At 42.6% G+C, this 16730-nt stretch overlaps 1 protein-coding gene across 1 annotated transcript; it reads left to right on the plus strand.

The window, feature by feature from the left end:
* The first annotated feature begins 2354 nt into the window (after positions 1 to 2354).
* On the plus strand, positions 2355 to 16702 carry REXO4 (REX4 homolog, 3'-5' exonuclease). The gene is made up of 9 exons (XM_035102218.2): positions 2355 to 2467; positions 4870 to 5133; positions 6025 to 6386; positions 7684 to 7833; positions 8914 to 9107; positions 10009 to 10097; positions 10953 to 11027; positions 13623 to 13697; positions 14891 to 16702. Exons 2-9 carry the CDS (start codon positions 4909 to 4911, stop codon positions 14981 to 14983), a joined length of 1263 nt encoding a protein of 420 aa, XP_034958109.2. The 5' UTR covers positions 2355 to 2467; positions 4870 to 4908; the 3' UTR covers positions 14984 to 16702.
* Positions 16703 to 16730: the final 28 nt, after the last annotated feature.

Below are 16730 nucleotides of genomic sequence, written 5' to 3' on the forward strand. Positions count from 1 at the left end.
TTGCCAGTTGTTCCTTTTATCTCTTGATTCCCTACTTTAGCATTCCAATCCCCTGTAATGAGAAGAACATCCTTCTTTGGTGTCATTTCTAGAAGTTGTTGTAGGTCTTCATAGAATTGGTCAATTTCACTTTCTTCAGCACCGGTAGTTGGTGCATAAACTTGGATTACTGTGATGTTAAAAGGCCTGCCTTGGATTCGTATCGAGATCATTCTGTCATTTTTGAGATTGCATCCCATTACAGCTTTTGCCACTCTTTTGTTGACTATGAGGGCCACTCCATTTCTACTACGGGATTCTTGCCCACAGTAGTAGATATGATAGTCACCCGAACTGAATTCGCCCATTCCCTTCCATTTTAGTTCACTGATGCCCAGGATGTCGATATTTATTCTTGTCATCTCATTTTTGACCACATCCAGCTTACCTCCACTCATGGTTCTTACATTCCAGGTTCCTATGCAATATTTTTCTTTACAGCATCGGACTTTCCTTTCGCTTCCAGGCATATCCGCGACTGAGCGTCCTTTCGGCTTTGGCCCAGCCACTTCATCAGCTCTGAATCTACTTGTACTTGTCCTCCGCTCTTCCTCAGTAGCATGTTGGACGCCTTCCGACCTGAGGGGCTCATCTTCCAGCGTCATAACTTTTATATGCCTGTTGTCTTTGTCCATGGAGTTTTCTTGGCAGGGATACTGGAGTGGCTTGCCAGTTCCTTCTCCAGGTGGATCACGTTTAGTCAAAACTCTCCACTATGACCTGTCCATCTTGGGTGGCCCTGCATGGCATAGCTCATAGCTTCTCTGAGTTATTCAAGCCCCTTCGCCACGACAAGGCATTGATCCATGAAGGGGAACGGCTAGGAACGGCTAGGCTACCCAAAAAGATGCAATCAGTAAGGCATTATCAGGTATCGTGGCAGACAGGAGAGAAGCAACACACTCAAATTTCTGCTGGAGATTGCCTCCTCCTGTGATGTATGTATGATGTTTTGGGGGGTGGTTGTGGACTACAGGGTGGGCAATTTTCAAAGTCTTTATAGGGGCTTGCACACCTTTGTTGTAGGTCTCTCTTGCCTCCTTGCAAGGAGAGGGAACTCTGCTGCAACAGAAAAATAAAGATCTGCCTGGCTTTCACTGAATCCTGTCTCCATCCACTCATCTCTGACCAATCATGGACCTTGGGGAGTTGGGCAGCAAAAGCCAACCCACCTATTTTTCTATAACAACAGACATGTAATGAATCATATAATCAGTTGGGAGAGACCCTAAGGGTCATGTAGCCCAGCCCCCTGCAATACAAGAATCTCAACTAATAATAATAATAATAATAATAATAATAATAATAATAATAATTTATTATTTGTACCCTGCCCATCCAGCTGGGTTTCCCCAGCCACTCTGGGTGGCTTCCAACAAAGATTAAAATGCATTAAAATGTCACACATTAAAAACTTCCCTAAACAGGGCTGCCTTCAGATGTTTTCTAAATGTCAGGTAGTTGTTTATCTCTTTGACATCTGATGGGAGGGCATTCCACAAGGCGGGCGCCACTACCGAGAAGGCCCTCTGCCTGGTTCCCTGTAACTTGGCTTCTCACAGTGAGGGAACCGCCAGCAGACCCTCGGCGCTGGACCTCAGTGTCTGGGTAGAACAATGGGGGTGGCGACACTCCTTCAGGTCTACTGGACCGAGGCCGTTTAGGGCTTTAAAGGTCAGCCCCAACACTTTGAATTGTGCTCAGAAACGAGTACTGGGAGCCAATGTAGGTCTTTCAGGACCGGTGTTATGTGGTCTCGGCGGCCATAAAGCATCCATGACAGATGACCACCCAACCTCTGCTTTAAAAACTTCCAATGAAGGAGAGTCCACCACCTCCTGAGACCCTTCCGCTGCCAAACAGCTCTAACTGTCCGTTTTCTTGATAAAAAAAGAAAAAGCGACCAATTAATAAATGAAGCAAACGAATTATGAAGTAGACCCCTTCTGAGTTTGGTGGTAAATATATTGCAAGAGGCGTGTGGGGGGGGGAGACCCATTGGTTCTTCAGATGCTGATGAACTACAACTCCCATGATCACCTGGCCCGGCTTGCTGGGCGCTGTAGTCCAATCAGCTGCCGGAAGGCTGAAGATTCCCCCGTCCCTTCCTCGATTACAGCCTCTGTTTACCATTACCCAAGCATCCCGCATTAACATCCCGCCACACAAGCTTGGCAACCCCTGTTATTCCATGTCGCCCCCACTAGAGGGTGCTGTCCTTTCGTTTCTGTTCCGTCCCTTTCCGCAGGAACCAGCTCGACAGAGCTTGCGTTTCCCACCGGCGCTTTCCTGGGAGAGGACTCACTTCCGGTTGGCGTCAGGCTGGGAGCTCGTTGCTTCTTGGGCAGGAGGCGCGTTGCAGGAGCCGGACAGCATCGTTGCCACGTGCTGAGCCCCGCGAGCTTCAGAGCCGGAGCCCGAGCGCTGGGTAAGTGGAGGGTCGAAGCACCGTGGAGTTAAGTGATCTTTGTGCAACGCTGCCTTACCTGAAAGATTATCATCATCATTATCATTATTATGAGTCATCTGGGAGAACTGAAGTTGTAAGAGGCAGGACGATTTGGACAGGCAGGGGCTATTGCTTTAAAAACTACAGGTGAAACTAGGAAAATTAGAATATCGTCGAAAAGTGCATTTATTTCAGTAATGCAACTTATTGTTTTTTATTTTAATTTTAATTTTTACAAATGCTTTCTTTTGGAAATTCCACAGTAATAAAGCAAATAGTTACAATAATACAAAAATAAACATCGCTATTACATTTCATTAATTACAATCCATTTATAATTGACCCGCCTAACGACAAATAAGTACAATGACAACAAATAAAGGCTTGACATATATTGCTTTGCATGTCATGCATCTATCTCATATATTGGTTTCACATTTTACATTGCATTACTGAAATAAGTGCACTTTTCGATTATATATACAGTTTCAGCTGTATATATACCTATTAGGACACTCCCTAAGTGATGCTAGTTGCCTACCAATATCCTAATGCTCTGGTCTTCAGCTGTTGGGTCAGCACCCACAAGGTGGCTTTCTTATAATGCATGCATTTCATGTGCAAAAGCAGCTCCCATGTGCAATCTTTTCAGTGCTGTGCCACAGAATCTATTATTAATTGAATTCATTAGTCACTTTATCTAGCCCAGGGCAGCCAAAAGAAACTTACAGCCAACCAGGATCTAGCAGAGCTATTGAGAAATGCTCTCTCCCCCACCCCCTGCGCCCCCAAGTGAACTCGATGTACAGTTTTGCAGATTACAGGGAGTACAGCTTGGAGGCAGTAACACTTCTGAATAACAATTGCTGGAACCCCGCAGGAGGAGAGGGTGCTCCTGCCCGTGGGCTTTCCATTAGGGCGTATGGTTGGTCACTGTGAGACTAGATCCCCTCCGCTATGTTTTTAGTGGTTCATGTTTTTATCTGTAAGCCACCTTGAGTCCCATCAGAGAAAAGGACAGGGTATAAATAAATAATATAGGGGGGCATTCAGCTTGATCTAGCAGGACTCTTATGTTCATATTCAAGATGCCAAGTTTCATATACAGTAGAACCTCAGTTCCAGAACACCTCTGCTGTTCTGAAATGCCCAAAACCTGGAATTAAATGCTTCCATTTTCGAATGTTTTTCAGAACCCGAACGTGCGACATGGCTTCCACTGAGTGCAAGAAGCTCTTGTAACCAATGGGAGGCCATGCCTCGGTTTTTGAACGTTTCGGAAGCCGAAACTATGGGGTTGTGGCACTCATCTTGCTTTCAGGCCTAGGGAGCCAGCATTTGTCCACAAATAGCTTTCTGGGTTATGTGGCCAGCATCTCTAAACCACTTCTGGCGCAACGGGACACCATGACAGAAGCCAGAGCACATGGAAACACCATTTACCTTCCCGCCACAGCAGTACCTATTTATCTACTTGCACTTTGACGTGCTTTCGAACTGTTAGGTTGGCAGGAGCTGGGACAGGGCAACAGGAACTCACCCCATTACGGGGATTCGAACTACCAACCTTCTGATTGGAAAGCTCAAGAGGCTCAGTGGTTTAGACCACAGCACCACCTTCTGTTTCATATATACAGCTACCTGGGCCTTTCCTCAGTGAATTCCTTGCCATATGAGCATATCATTTGACATTTGTAGAGGGTTGGGTCTGCTTTGTCTCCTTTTGCTTCCAAAAATTGGTTTGAGGGAATCCAAGCAGGACTGTTAGGGTTATGGCTTTAGCGTTCTGGAATTTGTAGCCTATGAAGACACATCTTAGCCTTTGCCCAAAGGCTTTTCAGAGAAAAATGTACGGTAATTTAAAGATCCTTTTAAAAATCCTTAGACTTCTTAGGTATAGCCTAAGAAACATTTTAGCAATGTTTCACTCCCAGTCGACGTACAGTGGTACCTCGGGTTACGGAAGTAATCCGTTTTGGGGGTCCATTCTCAACCCGAAATTAAGCAACTAGAGGCACCGCTTCTGTGCATGTGTGCACGGCGGTAGACTGCTTCTGTGCATGCGCGTGCCGTGGAGACGTTCCGGTACTTCCGGGTTTGCCGTGGCTGTAAACCAAAGATTCCATAACATGGAGGCTACGCAACACAAGGTACCACTGTACATCACTATCTTATTGCTCTGGCAGTCCTTTTTAAAGACAGATCTTACGTTGTTTTGAAATGTGTAATTGATGAGCAAAGGGGTATCAGGTTTTTGATTTTTTGTGATTATATGACCATGTAGAGTGCCTTTTGGACCATGGGGGGGGGAGGAATTAATTAAATACATAAGTGCCAAAATTTGTACTACATGGGTTATAAAGTTTGACTTTTTGTTTCAGAAATGGTTTTGGTGAGAGGTCAGTGACTGTCATGTCAGGATGGCAAAAATTAGAACCAAAGAATCAAAAGCCCTAGCAGGCAACTCCACAAGTATATCAGAAAATTTAAAAAAACAACACAGGAAGGAGAAGAAGAAAACATTGTTTTGGAAAAAGAAAATCAAAGGGGCAAGGAAGAAAGCACAAAAGGATTCCAAAGCCATGGCAGATATGCCTCCGAAAAATCCCCAGGAAGTTTCGTGCAACTGGAAGGCCTTGCAGGAGGTATGACTGGACAATGGTTCTCTGTTTTCTTTCTGTGAGCCTTTATCTTCTAGAGCAGGATGGTCCAACACGCAGCCACATGCGGCCCTAGAGGCTGTGGTCCTCCAGCTCCCCATCCTCTACCTCAGCTGGAGCAGCACAGCCAAGCTGGTGGACATGGTGGCGAATGTGTGTGCTGTTCCTCCTCCTCCGCTGCTGCTGCTGCTGCAGGAGCTCTGTGTGGTCAACCCAGGCCACCACTTGGACCTGCTTGGAGCGTGGTTGCGTCCCCAGAGAAGTGTGGGGTGGGTGGGTGTCTTTGTGTATCTTGTCTCTATATTTCAATGTGTGGACATACTTTGCTTTTTTTTTGCAATACAGAGAAGTTCGAGCTTTTGGATGCACCAGTTGGTGGGGGAGAGAAAGGAATTTTGGTGCAGAGAAGTGGGGTGTGTGTGTTTCTGTGAACAAGCGTTTTCAGACATGAACGTCAAAGTCCGAAACAACTTAGCAGACAATATGTTAAATCCGCTAATTGCATATTTAATTAAATATATTAAATAATACTGACTGTATTGCAAACACATTAATTTACATTATGGAAATTGAATTCATTGTGCAGCCCCCAGATTCTGTGTTGAAGTACGCTTGTGGCCCATTTGGTCCGAGACATTGCACCACTCTGTTCCAGAGGATATGATGAGAAGCGTGTCTTGGATGTGAAAGTCCTATGTTAAACCCTCACTTGGTCTTCTGTAGTTATTGTTATCCTCCCTGATGGAGATTACAATGTGGTTGTTGAGGTGTGAGAGTGTTTTGGGGACCAGATGGGAATCTGCATGAGCTGGAGTCTCTGGTTGCTAACACCAAATTGGAATTGCACTGATTTGCGTTTCTTGGTTTGTTTTTCAGCTTCTGAAACCAAAGGCTGCTGTTCTGGATTCCGTTCTTACTGCCCCCAGCACATATTCCAAGGGAAAAAACAAGGCCACAGAAGAAAGAGCTGCCCTCAAAATGCCAAAGGTAAATGGAAGTGAGAGGATGCTGGCATCCAAGCCTCCAGAAAAGGCCAAGAAGAATCAGGCCGAACCTTTTGCTCATCCAGTTTCTGCAAGCTCTGAAAAGCCTGTACATGGAAAGAACTCGCACCAGGCCCAGGAGGATGGAAAAGAGCCCAAGGGAGGCTATAGAAAGGACAATGTGGAGAGGATATATGGGGACATTAAACAGAAAAGAAGGAAAGCAGAAGAAGAAGTGGAACCAAAGCCAGCAGAGTAAGTCTTTTTCAGGCTTGTGTTTAATGATCTTTACAAACACACACAACTTAACTGGCTGCACATAAAGCTGCAGATGTATAGGCCCCTAGTTTCTTCATGAAGCACATACTGTATATTCCTGCGTATAAGACTACTTTTAAACCCAGGGAAATCTTCTCAAAAGTCGGGGGTCGTCTTATACACCGGGTCGTATTTCTTATACGGTGAGTATATCCCAAACTCTATATTTTAACTGGAAAAGTTGGGGGTCGTCTTATACGCCCAGTCGTCTTATACGCCGGAATATACGTAGTTAAACTGTGGAACTCCCTCCCATGGGAGGCAGTGATGGCCACCAACTTAATGACATTAAATGAGGATTAGCCTTCTCCTTCTCCATGAATTTGTCTTTCAGTGGCTGCTAGTCAGGGTGGCTATGCTCTTGTCTCCACATTTGGAGGCAGTAATGTTTCCAAATGCAAGTTGCTGGAAATCACAGAAGGGGAGAGATGCCCTTGTGCTCAGTTCCTTTTTGTAGGAGTCCCACAGGCTTCTGGTTAGCCACTGTGAGAACAGGATCCTGAGCTAGATGAGCCATTGGTCTTCTTATCTTCCTTTGTAGGAGCTTAGCAACAGGCAGAACCAAAATAATTTCACTTGTAGCCACTTGTGAAACTACCTGCTGTATATTTCAGGTTGGAGGTTGGGTGTGTGTTTAAATTTGCTGATCAGTTGGGTAGCAACTCTTTAAGACAGAGCAGTCCCACTGAGGTAAACATCTGATTTGCAGTGTTTAAAATTTTATGGGCATGTTCATCAAACATGTTTCCATAGAATCTGTGCAACACAGACTGATTCTATTACCAATGGCACTTTTTGCAGGCACTATGGGCATCCCATTCAGATATGATTCATTCCCTGCCCTTGTTTTCCATACCACAAATAATTTTATACACTTCTATCATGTTGCTTCTTACTCGCCTCATCTCTAAACTTAAAAAGCCCCAAATGTTGTAACCTACCCCTATAAGGAAGTTGCCTTATTAAATCTGAGTTACTTCAAGAAGATGCACCACATTTATAGCTTACACTTCTTCAAGGAAACTTAGGGAGGCATACAAAGTATTATGCCATCCTTATTCTCACAACAACCTTAAAAGGTGGGCAAGGCTAAGTGATAAAGAGTGGCCCAAATGAGCTCCTTGGCTACATGGAGACATGAATCATCACCCATCTCCATTTCGGCAGCCTAACTCTTTTGCCTGGTTAATACTTTGTGCATTTTTGGTCACCTATCTTTTGCTTTCCCTTCTAGTATCTGGTTTGATGATGTTGATCCTGATGATATTGAAGCAGCCTTGGGTCCAGAAGCAGCAAAAATTGCCCGAAAAAATCTGGGCATCCCAGAAGTCAGACCCCAGCAGTTAGCAGAAGAAGCACTGGTTAAAGAAAAGGCTTTTGAAGGGTAAATGTTTCTCAGTAAAGCTGATACTGGTACTTAATAGCACATGCCTTTGAACTGTTGCAGCAATATTAATTGAACATTAAACTGCCTTTGAATTGATGGATATATGAATTCATTAAATACATCTTCATTTTATTAAAAGAAAATTCAACAGAGGAGCAGTATGAGACATTAAGAGCTTATAGTTTAATGGGGAAAATTCTGATTCTCACTGTTGAAAGAAAAAAAACCAACATCTTCAATATTTTCTGCTTTGTGCATGTTAACAGTTAATATGCTGCAACTAAAATAGCCTGGGAATGAAAATGCATGCACATACAAACACCAGCATGTTCTTAACGCACAGCACCACCATTTGAAAATTTGTCCTTGTCAATTTGTTGAAGAAGCAACCTACAAATTCTTTCAGTATCTCATTGTTAAAAGCCTGGCCACAAGTAAAAGAGGACTTATTAAGAGGTTTTAACTTTAAGTTAGTATTGATTCCCATGAAAAGATTGGCAAATTAAATTAAATATGGCAAATATTTAAATTAAATATGGCAAATAACACTAGATTTCCACAAGGTTTGAAGCATAAAGACTCTTGCAACTCTCTCTTCAGCTTTATCATGCACATGGCTTAAAATGACCCCCCCCCCAAAAAAAACCCCACTATAAAACATCATTTTGGTAAAACATAAACTGTGTATTGTCTTCTATACAATGGTTGTCTGGTACAGGAATTTCCTACATTATTTGGATATTATTTTAGATGTAATGCCTTCTGTGTAGCGTGGGATATTTAATGTGTGTACGATGTTGTTATTGCAACCTTTTTTTTAAAAAAATGCACCCACTAAACTAATTGGCTCCCCCCCAATTAAAGCTTTCATTAGTCAATTTTCCAGTCAGAATGATTTAACACTGCAGCTGCTTAACTGTGCATCCTATTTTATGTAGGGAATAAGCAATCTCCAGTTAGGGCCTAGCTCTGGGCAAAGAGCTCTTTAAATCCTTTCCCCAGAAATGTTGATGTCCTACGGAGGCAGCTGGTGAGCAGCTGGTTAACATAGTAATAAGGCTCTCTCCTTTTTGGCAGCCTAACCAAAGCTGTGGCCATGGACTGTGAAATGGTGGGTGTGGGGCCCACAGGCAAAGACAGCATTGTGGCCCGTGTGTCCATTGTGAACCTCTTTGGCAAGTGTGTTTACGACAAGTATGTCAAGGCAATGGAAAAAGTGACAGACTACAGGACGGCCGTCAGTGGGATTCGCCCTGAAAACCTAAAGACAGGTTGGTGCTCTGTGGGTGTACTGATTTCATATTATGACTGTAAGGAGCTGTATTTTATTGAGTCAGGCCATATCTCTACTATACATTTAAAGCACCATTCTACGACTTTGAACAGTCATGGCTCCCCTGGGAAGAGGGATTGTTTAAACCACTTTGGGAATTGTAGTTCTGCAAGGGAATCAGAATAATAGAATTGTAGAATTGGTAAAGGTAAAGGGACACCTGAACCGTTAGGTCCATTCGTGACCGACTCTGGGGTTGCGGCGCTCATCTCGCATTATTGGCCGAAGGAGCTGGCGTACAGCTTCCAGGTCATGTGGCCAGCATGACAAAGCCGCTTCTGGTGAATCAGAAGTACCTTCCTGCTGTAGTGGTACCTATTTATCTATTTGCGCTTTGACGTGCTTTCAAACTGCTAGGTTGGCAGGAGCTGGGCCTGAGCAACAGGAGCTCACCCCATCGCAGGGATTTGAACCGCCGACCTTCTGATCAGCAAACTCTAGGCTCTGTGCGCCCCTTGTAGAGTTGGAAGGGACAACAAAATGCCTGTTATTTTTAAAAAGGCCCATATTGTCCCCCTCCCTAGCAATTGTTGCTGTTGATGATGGGTTCTGATCAGATTTCATTCTGGTGTAAACTCTGACCCATTGCTCCATATTTATTAATATTGAAGAAGATGGTGATGTAAACAATCTTCATACTGAACTCAGTCACAGTTATGGTTAGTTATGGGTTTTTCTTCTGATTGATGTGTACATCGTGCTGACTTTTTACAGCTATGTTCTCAAAAACCAATACACATATGTTAAAGGAATGAAAGGCCCTTGTGTGGTGTGTTTCTGTGGACTCCTGTTGTGCTTTTGCTGAGAACATTTTTCTCTGTGTTTCTTTGGTTGTCCAGGTGAGGATTTTAAAATCGTTCAGGAGGAAGTGGCCAGCATCCTAAAAGGAAGAGTCCTTGTTGGTCATGCTCTCCACAATGACTTAAAGGTACAGAGCCCTTAACTTTGTTTATTTTTTTTGTATTGAATTTTTTATATATCTATTTCTACGCTGCCCTTCATCAGAAGGTCACAGGGCAGTCTACAATTAAAAAATACAAAAAATATATAGCATAGTAAAAAAACAATAATAATAATCCCTCCTCCACAATATTTTATATCCCACCCTTTTCTCCAAAAAGCTCAAGGTGGTGTACATGGTTCTCCTCATTTACTCCCTGCAATAGGCACCCCCAAACTGCGGCCCTCCAGATGTTTTGGCCTACAACTCCCATGATCCCTAGCTAACAGGACCAGTGGTCGGGGATGATGGGAATTGTAGTCCAAAACATCTGGAGGGCCGAAGTTTGGGGGTGCCTGCCCTACAACAACCCTGTGAAGTAGGTTAGGCTGAGAGGGGCAGCGACTAGCCCAAGATCACAGCCATAAGCTTCTTGGCCAGATGTGGATTTGATCCCTGGTATCCCAGATCATAGTCTGACATGCTACTCACTGCACCACACTGGCTCATTGTCTTTCAACCCTTGCCTTTCATTGTTGGTATTCAGAGACTTGCAACCAGTCTGGTTTTTCATCTGCTTCTCCCACCCCAAACTCAACCAGAAAGGCCATACTTCCTCTCCTCTTGAGGTCTCCCACTCTGAGATGTCCTATGCTGGGCTGAGACTGTTCTCTTGTCAGCTGAAGTTTGAACTGCAATTTGCAAGCCCAGTTGCTTCTCACTCAGGTTACCTGTTCACGTTACAACTGTGGATGCTACTCCAATGTCTCGATTAATCAATTGCTACATGATTTTCAGCACCATGAGCAATGTTCACAGTGGAAACCTTTTGACCGTTTTCAGATCTTGTTCCTTGACCACCCCAAGAAGAAAATCCGGGATACACAAAGATACAAGCCTTTCAAACAAGAGGTCAAGGTAGGAACTGAGAGACATCCCCCTCCTCCATCTCAAACCAACAGAATCTACATTGGGGTTGGGAACCTCTGCCCTGTGGGCTGGTCTTGGCCCAATAGGGGGTGCCCTCAGTCTTGCTGAGTGCTGCTTCCTGTGTGCATTCCCTGCAAACATTGTGCTGGTGTGAAGCAGACTCCTCCTCTCATTACCGCAGGCCAACTTTGATAGCTGAGCATGATTGCCCACTAGGGTGATGACTTTTTAACAACCTCATTTCCCTGTATCATAATTTGATGAGCTTTCATTAAAGATTAGATAAAATCTTACTTTCAAAGAGATTTGAAAAAAAAAACCACGCACAAAATGATTTTAAATTTTTTATTTATCAGTTTTTTGACACTGTAAGAAGATATAAAAATGAACCCAAGCTTTGGAGTCACATATATACAACATTATATAGGGTCATCAAACACACAAGGAAGCTTTTTTTAGCTGCAGTAACAGTATAGACGCCGCTAGAGGACGATGTTTTGCTACCTCTGCTGTAGGTTCTTTTCCCAGCATGCCCGGCAGGGTCTCCTGGCTGAGTTTTGAGGTCCCAAAAAGGGGCTTTTACCTTGCGCAGGTGTGACATTTGTATACCCTATGTTGCTAAGAACACTCCCCATTGTGCAATGTGGTGTTGTGTCCAAATTTGATACAAAATATATATAGAATTGTTAATACAATTTTATGAAATGGTAAAACGGAATACAAAAAAAAATTAAAACGGTTTGTGCGTGACCTTTTTAAATATTTCAATGGAATATACCTCATTTTAGTCATTAATAGGCAAAAGTTCATCTATTTGTGCTACAGGAAATAATTTTTGAGGAAAAAAAATGAGAAAGTCATCACCCTATTGCCCACCTATTATTCACCTTGCAGCACATGTTTGACAGTGCATGGGCCCACCCACCTGTCAAAAGCTGGCTTTCAGTGTGGGGGTGAGATAAAGATCTGGCTCGGTGGGCCAGAAAATGTTTCCCTCTCCTTTAAATCAAAAAGTATGGAGGCTACTAGAACTTGGGGCCGTTGATCATTCCACTGCCATTTTCCTTCTGGACAAGTTAATCTTCTAGTCCAAGTGGCAGCTGTCATTTCCCTCCCAGCTTCTTGGTGAGAAAGCCCACTGCTTCATCTTCTCAATCCAGGAACACCAGGGGCTCGCACAATTTGGGGAACAAGTGTTTAATTAATCTGTATTTAAATGAGAATCAGTAATGTCTGATATTCCACTACTTTCGGACCAGACATCTGGAACATGGGGAGTCCCCTTTTGAATTTTTTTAATAATTGGAATATATTATTGTTGTAATTTGGAATTTGTCATTAATTGGAGGATTTTATTGAAAATGAATAAAAATTATTTGCAAAAAATTAAGAGAGAATCAGGACTTGGAAGATAAACCACTAATTGGATTTTTTTTAGGGGCACATTCAGGAAGGACTTGAAAGGTGCAAATTTGAATGGCATATTGGACTTATGGAAAAATTGATTTATTATCGTACTTTTTCATCTATAAGATGCCCCCATGGATAAGACACCCCCTATTTCAGGGGACTCAAATTTCAGAAGAAAGGGGAGAGATGGCTCCGCTTTTTTGTGGAGGATTGCCCAAAGTTTTACAGCTGGGTTGTTGTTGTTTTTCCAAAAATCGCTTACATGCAGCATCCATGCTGACAATCGCTGGCAGCTGACAATCACCCACTTGCCACAGCGACAGCCCTTCCCCAGCAAAAAATCTCTTACCTGAGAAAAGCTGTCCGCTGGTAATCACATGCATCCCAGAACAGCAGCTGTCAATTGCAGCAGCGACAGCCAATCCACAGCAGTGTTTGCAGCAGAAACCCATCACCAACCCAATTAGAGAAGCAGCAGCCAATCAACCGTCCACCCCATTCACTATCCATGTATAAGACGAAGCCTGTTTTTAAACATAATTTTAGAGTAAAAAAAAATTGTCTTATACATGGAAAAGTACGGTAATTGACAAGTGGACAGAATTAAGATAGGCAAGAGGAATAAAGCACAAATATACTTTGTGGGAGAAGGGTGGAGCTTTATTTCATTTACAAATTCTCCAGAAAATCAAAAACCATTTCCAAAGGTTTATATTAACTTGTGGATCATTTAATAAGTTTACAGATGTGTAAAACACGTTATAAGTAGTGGTGTATGTACAGGAATATAGGTTTTCAATGTATTTGGTAGGATCTCTGGGAAATGTAAACAAACAAATAAACAGGGAATCCCTTCCAAGTTGTAGCATGGGAGTCCCCTACCTAAGTGGATTCCTGCATTTCAGGGCAGCATGTAAAAAGGCATTGTCCAGTTGTGTGCTTTGTAGGTTTTATTTAACAGACGTAAGGGAGATTTGTGCGTCATCCATTAATGCAAATGGTGAAGACAAAGCAGATTGACTTTTGTGGTAATCTTGGATCCCTTGAGCTTTCTCAACAATTAAACCTGTCAGGATTTGTTAGTGTAGGCCAAGTTGTTGTTGGCCTCACAGCAACACAAAGAAATCAAGCACAGTTCCTCCTCTTCAAATCACGATTTCTTCTTTCATATAGAGTGGGAGGCCATCTCTGAAGCTGCTCTGCGAGAAACTGCTGAATGTGAAGGTGCAAGCTTTCGAACATAGTTCAGTAGGTATTCTTTCATTAGGTTCTGGTTGCAAGTGACGTATTAATTCCTGGCTCAGAATGGAACTAACGGGGAAATGTATTCTATTTTACTGGGGAGCTGGCTCTTGTTTAAGCCTGGGCTATCTCCTAATTGTTTATATTTTCTCTTCTAAGAAATTACAGCTTTTAATAAATTATTATTGGTACACTGGCCATCACTTCTTAACACTGCTAACTCTACCCTGCCCCCGGGCTCTATATCTAACCCACTTTACATAAGCTTTACCAAAAAGCTTATGTTTCTCCCCCCCCTTTTTTTTGCTAAAATGCAGAAAATTGATGTTACTTTTTTCTTCTTTAGTAGTGTCAAAGAGACTTTACAGTGCAGTTCCAGGCATGTATACTCAGCAGTAAACTCCCATGTCCTCTCAGATGTAAGGCTGATTGGGTTCAATATATCTTACACCCAGGAAATTGCATATAAGACTGCAGCTTAAGTGTCCCAACAGTTTTCTATGCCGTTTTCACAAATGATGTGTTTGAATCTTAAAATAAAGATGAGTTCACACATGTCCTTGTCATGTATTGACTGATAATTTGCATATGTAACACAGCCATCAAAAAACAAATGCCTCAGAGAGAGCTTTTATATGATCTCAAAGACTATGCTTTTTAATGGGGAGGACCATAGCTCAGTGGTAAAGCATCTCATTTGAATGTAGAAGGGCCCAAGTATAACCCCATGCAGGACTAAGAAAATGTTCGTTGTCTGAAACCCTGGAGAGCCACTGCCTGTTAGCAGAGACAATACTGAGCTAGATGGGCCAATGGTCTGACTCAGTATAAGGCGGCTTCTTATGTTCCTATTAAGTTTTTATATTTCTGTCCCACCTTCCTTTTTCAAATGAAAACCAAAGTCGTTAATGCAAGCCTTAAGAAATGCTTTTTGCCCTCCTCATGTGATGCGGCTGGTTGCTGGTAGAATGTGCAATGCACCAGCCTTTAAAATCAGGGGAAGGGTTATAATTTGGTCATGTAAGATGCCCATTGTTGTTGGTAGAAATGTGAGAGTAATTGGGGACCAACCAGGAGTTACACCATTCCTGCAGTCAGGTCACTTGGCAAGATTTCACCCTGTTGATTCCATCACTTGACACAAAGTCAACTAATTCAGTGTATCCTAAACTTGTTGCTTATTTCTCTCTCTCTCTCAGGTTCAGGATGCCCAAGCAGCCATGAGGCTGTACATGATGGCGAGGAAGCAGTGGGAAGCCTCGTTCAAAGAAAAATCAAAGACCAAGAAATAATAAATCTGAGTATCTCTGGATATGTCCTGCTCGCTGTACTAACCAGCACTGACTGAGTAAAAATATCAGTTGTCAAGCTGGCCTTTCCCCTTGGACGCTTTTGTTTGCCCTTGGTCAGCTACCATACAGAAATTACTCCAAGTTATTCAGTTATGAAACCCTTCTATTTGCTTCTGCAACTGACAGCTTCCTGGAGCCTCTGTCATAAGCTCGAGAAACACAATGAAACACAATGATTTCCTTACCTTACCTGGAACAGTTAACTGTGTCCTGGGTGCCTTAAAATTTGCTACTGTATTTGATATACCATTCAAGGATAGCACAAGCCCAAGAACCAAACTAGTGTGTCACCTGCCACTCTGAGGAAGTCTATGATTTCTCTCCATAAATGCTCTGAAAAGAGAGAAATAGCTGCCTCTACCCACAACCCCGCTTTTGAAGATAGTGTGCTTGTTTGCACATAGAGCTGACTGTACTATTATAATGAAAATATATGAATATTTATCCAGCTCGACATATCATTGAGCGCCTGTTGAGATAAATCAGGTTCCTGCTTTCAAACAGGCAGATGAAATTAGACAACTTGTTCCCCCCTAAAGTGAAACATGAGCCAGCCAAAATGTTAATATGGCTTATGTACCAGCAGATGGGAACCAGCAGGGCCCAGGGCATTGTTGCTGGACAATGAATGAATTGTTTGAAAGGTGAACAGCTGTAGCAAGCACACCTCAGGCATCAGTTTGGTGAACATACAAAGCTGTCAGAAGTTAAAGAGGAGCCTGGAGCCATTGGCCTGAGTGGCTGAGGAAATCTATGTAAACTTCAAAATCTATGTAAACTTGTATATGTGTAAGCTGGAAACACAATAAGCCATGAAAATAGAGGCACTTCATGTTTCTGGTGACAACTTTGCTTGTAAACACTGATAATCAGTTGGCTTACAATTCCTTTCAGGTCACCACCTGCTTTCTCTCACTAGCATCCAGAGAAATAGTTCTGCAGGCAGAAAGGGGAGCCTTAGGCATGATTTCTCGCTCTTCAAATAGCATTATCCACCGTGTATGGCAAACTGCTTTTGAAAGGGGTGGGTTTTAAGAGCAAGTAAAAATAAAAGTACTGTATATTCCTGCGTATAAGACTACTTTTTAACCCAGGAAAATCCTCTCAAAAGTCGGGGGTCATCTTATACGCCGGGTCGTATTTCTTATATGGTGAGTATATCCCAAACTCTTTATTTTAACTGGAAAAGTTGGGGGTTGTCTTATATGCCCAGTCGTCTTATACACTGGAATATACGGTATGTGGATCAGCAAAAATCCCCAAAATTAATTGGATTAGTTAAATATCTGCATCTGAAACTGAATACCTCTGCAGCAACACAGATCAAGGGACAAAGTAGATGCCTTGATTGGATTTCCTAATTTTTAAAATAGCATTGACTAACAAACTGAAGGACCACATGTTCTCATCTGGTATTCATATTTATTGACTGTTTTGTAAAACAAAAGTGTATAGAAGGTTTAAGATTTTCCTGAAATATGGCAGGTTTCTTGAATGCTGTTGCTGACTGACAAATAGTGCAAAGAAGCAATCTTCTAGAGTGAGACTTGTCTCATTTCAGGCAGGAGCCCTGCAGGTAGGGGTAAAAGATACATGCTTTAAAGAATACTTCTGAAGATTCAGAGCTTTCAAAATAAAGAGCTGAAGTTTGTGTTTTGATATCATTTACCTTTTTTGTGCAGTTTAG

The sequence above is a fragment of the Zootoca vivipara genome, chromosome Z (genome assembly GCF_963506605.1).
Source record: "Zootoca vivipara chromosome Z, rZooViv1.1, whole genome shotgun sequence".
Taxonomy (NCBI): Eukaryota; Metazoa; Chordata; class Lepidosauria; order Squamata; family Lacertidae; genus Zootoca; species Zootoca vivipara.

Excerpts from the sequence above, each read along its gene's own strand:
- REXO4 (XM_035102218.2), top strand. The coding sequence starts at position 4,909 with ATGGCAAAAATTAGAACCAAAGAATCAAAAGCCCTAGCAGGCAACTCC. Across the intron at positions 10,098-10,952 it reads CTCTCCACAATGACTTAAAG|ATCTTGTTCCTTGACCACCC; the intron begins GTACAGAGCCCT and ends GACCGTTTTCAG. Across the intron at positions 13,698-14,890 it reads AAGCTTTCGAACATAGTTCA|GTTCAGGATGCCCAAGCAGC; the intron begins GTAGGTATTCTT and ends TCTCTCTCTCAG.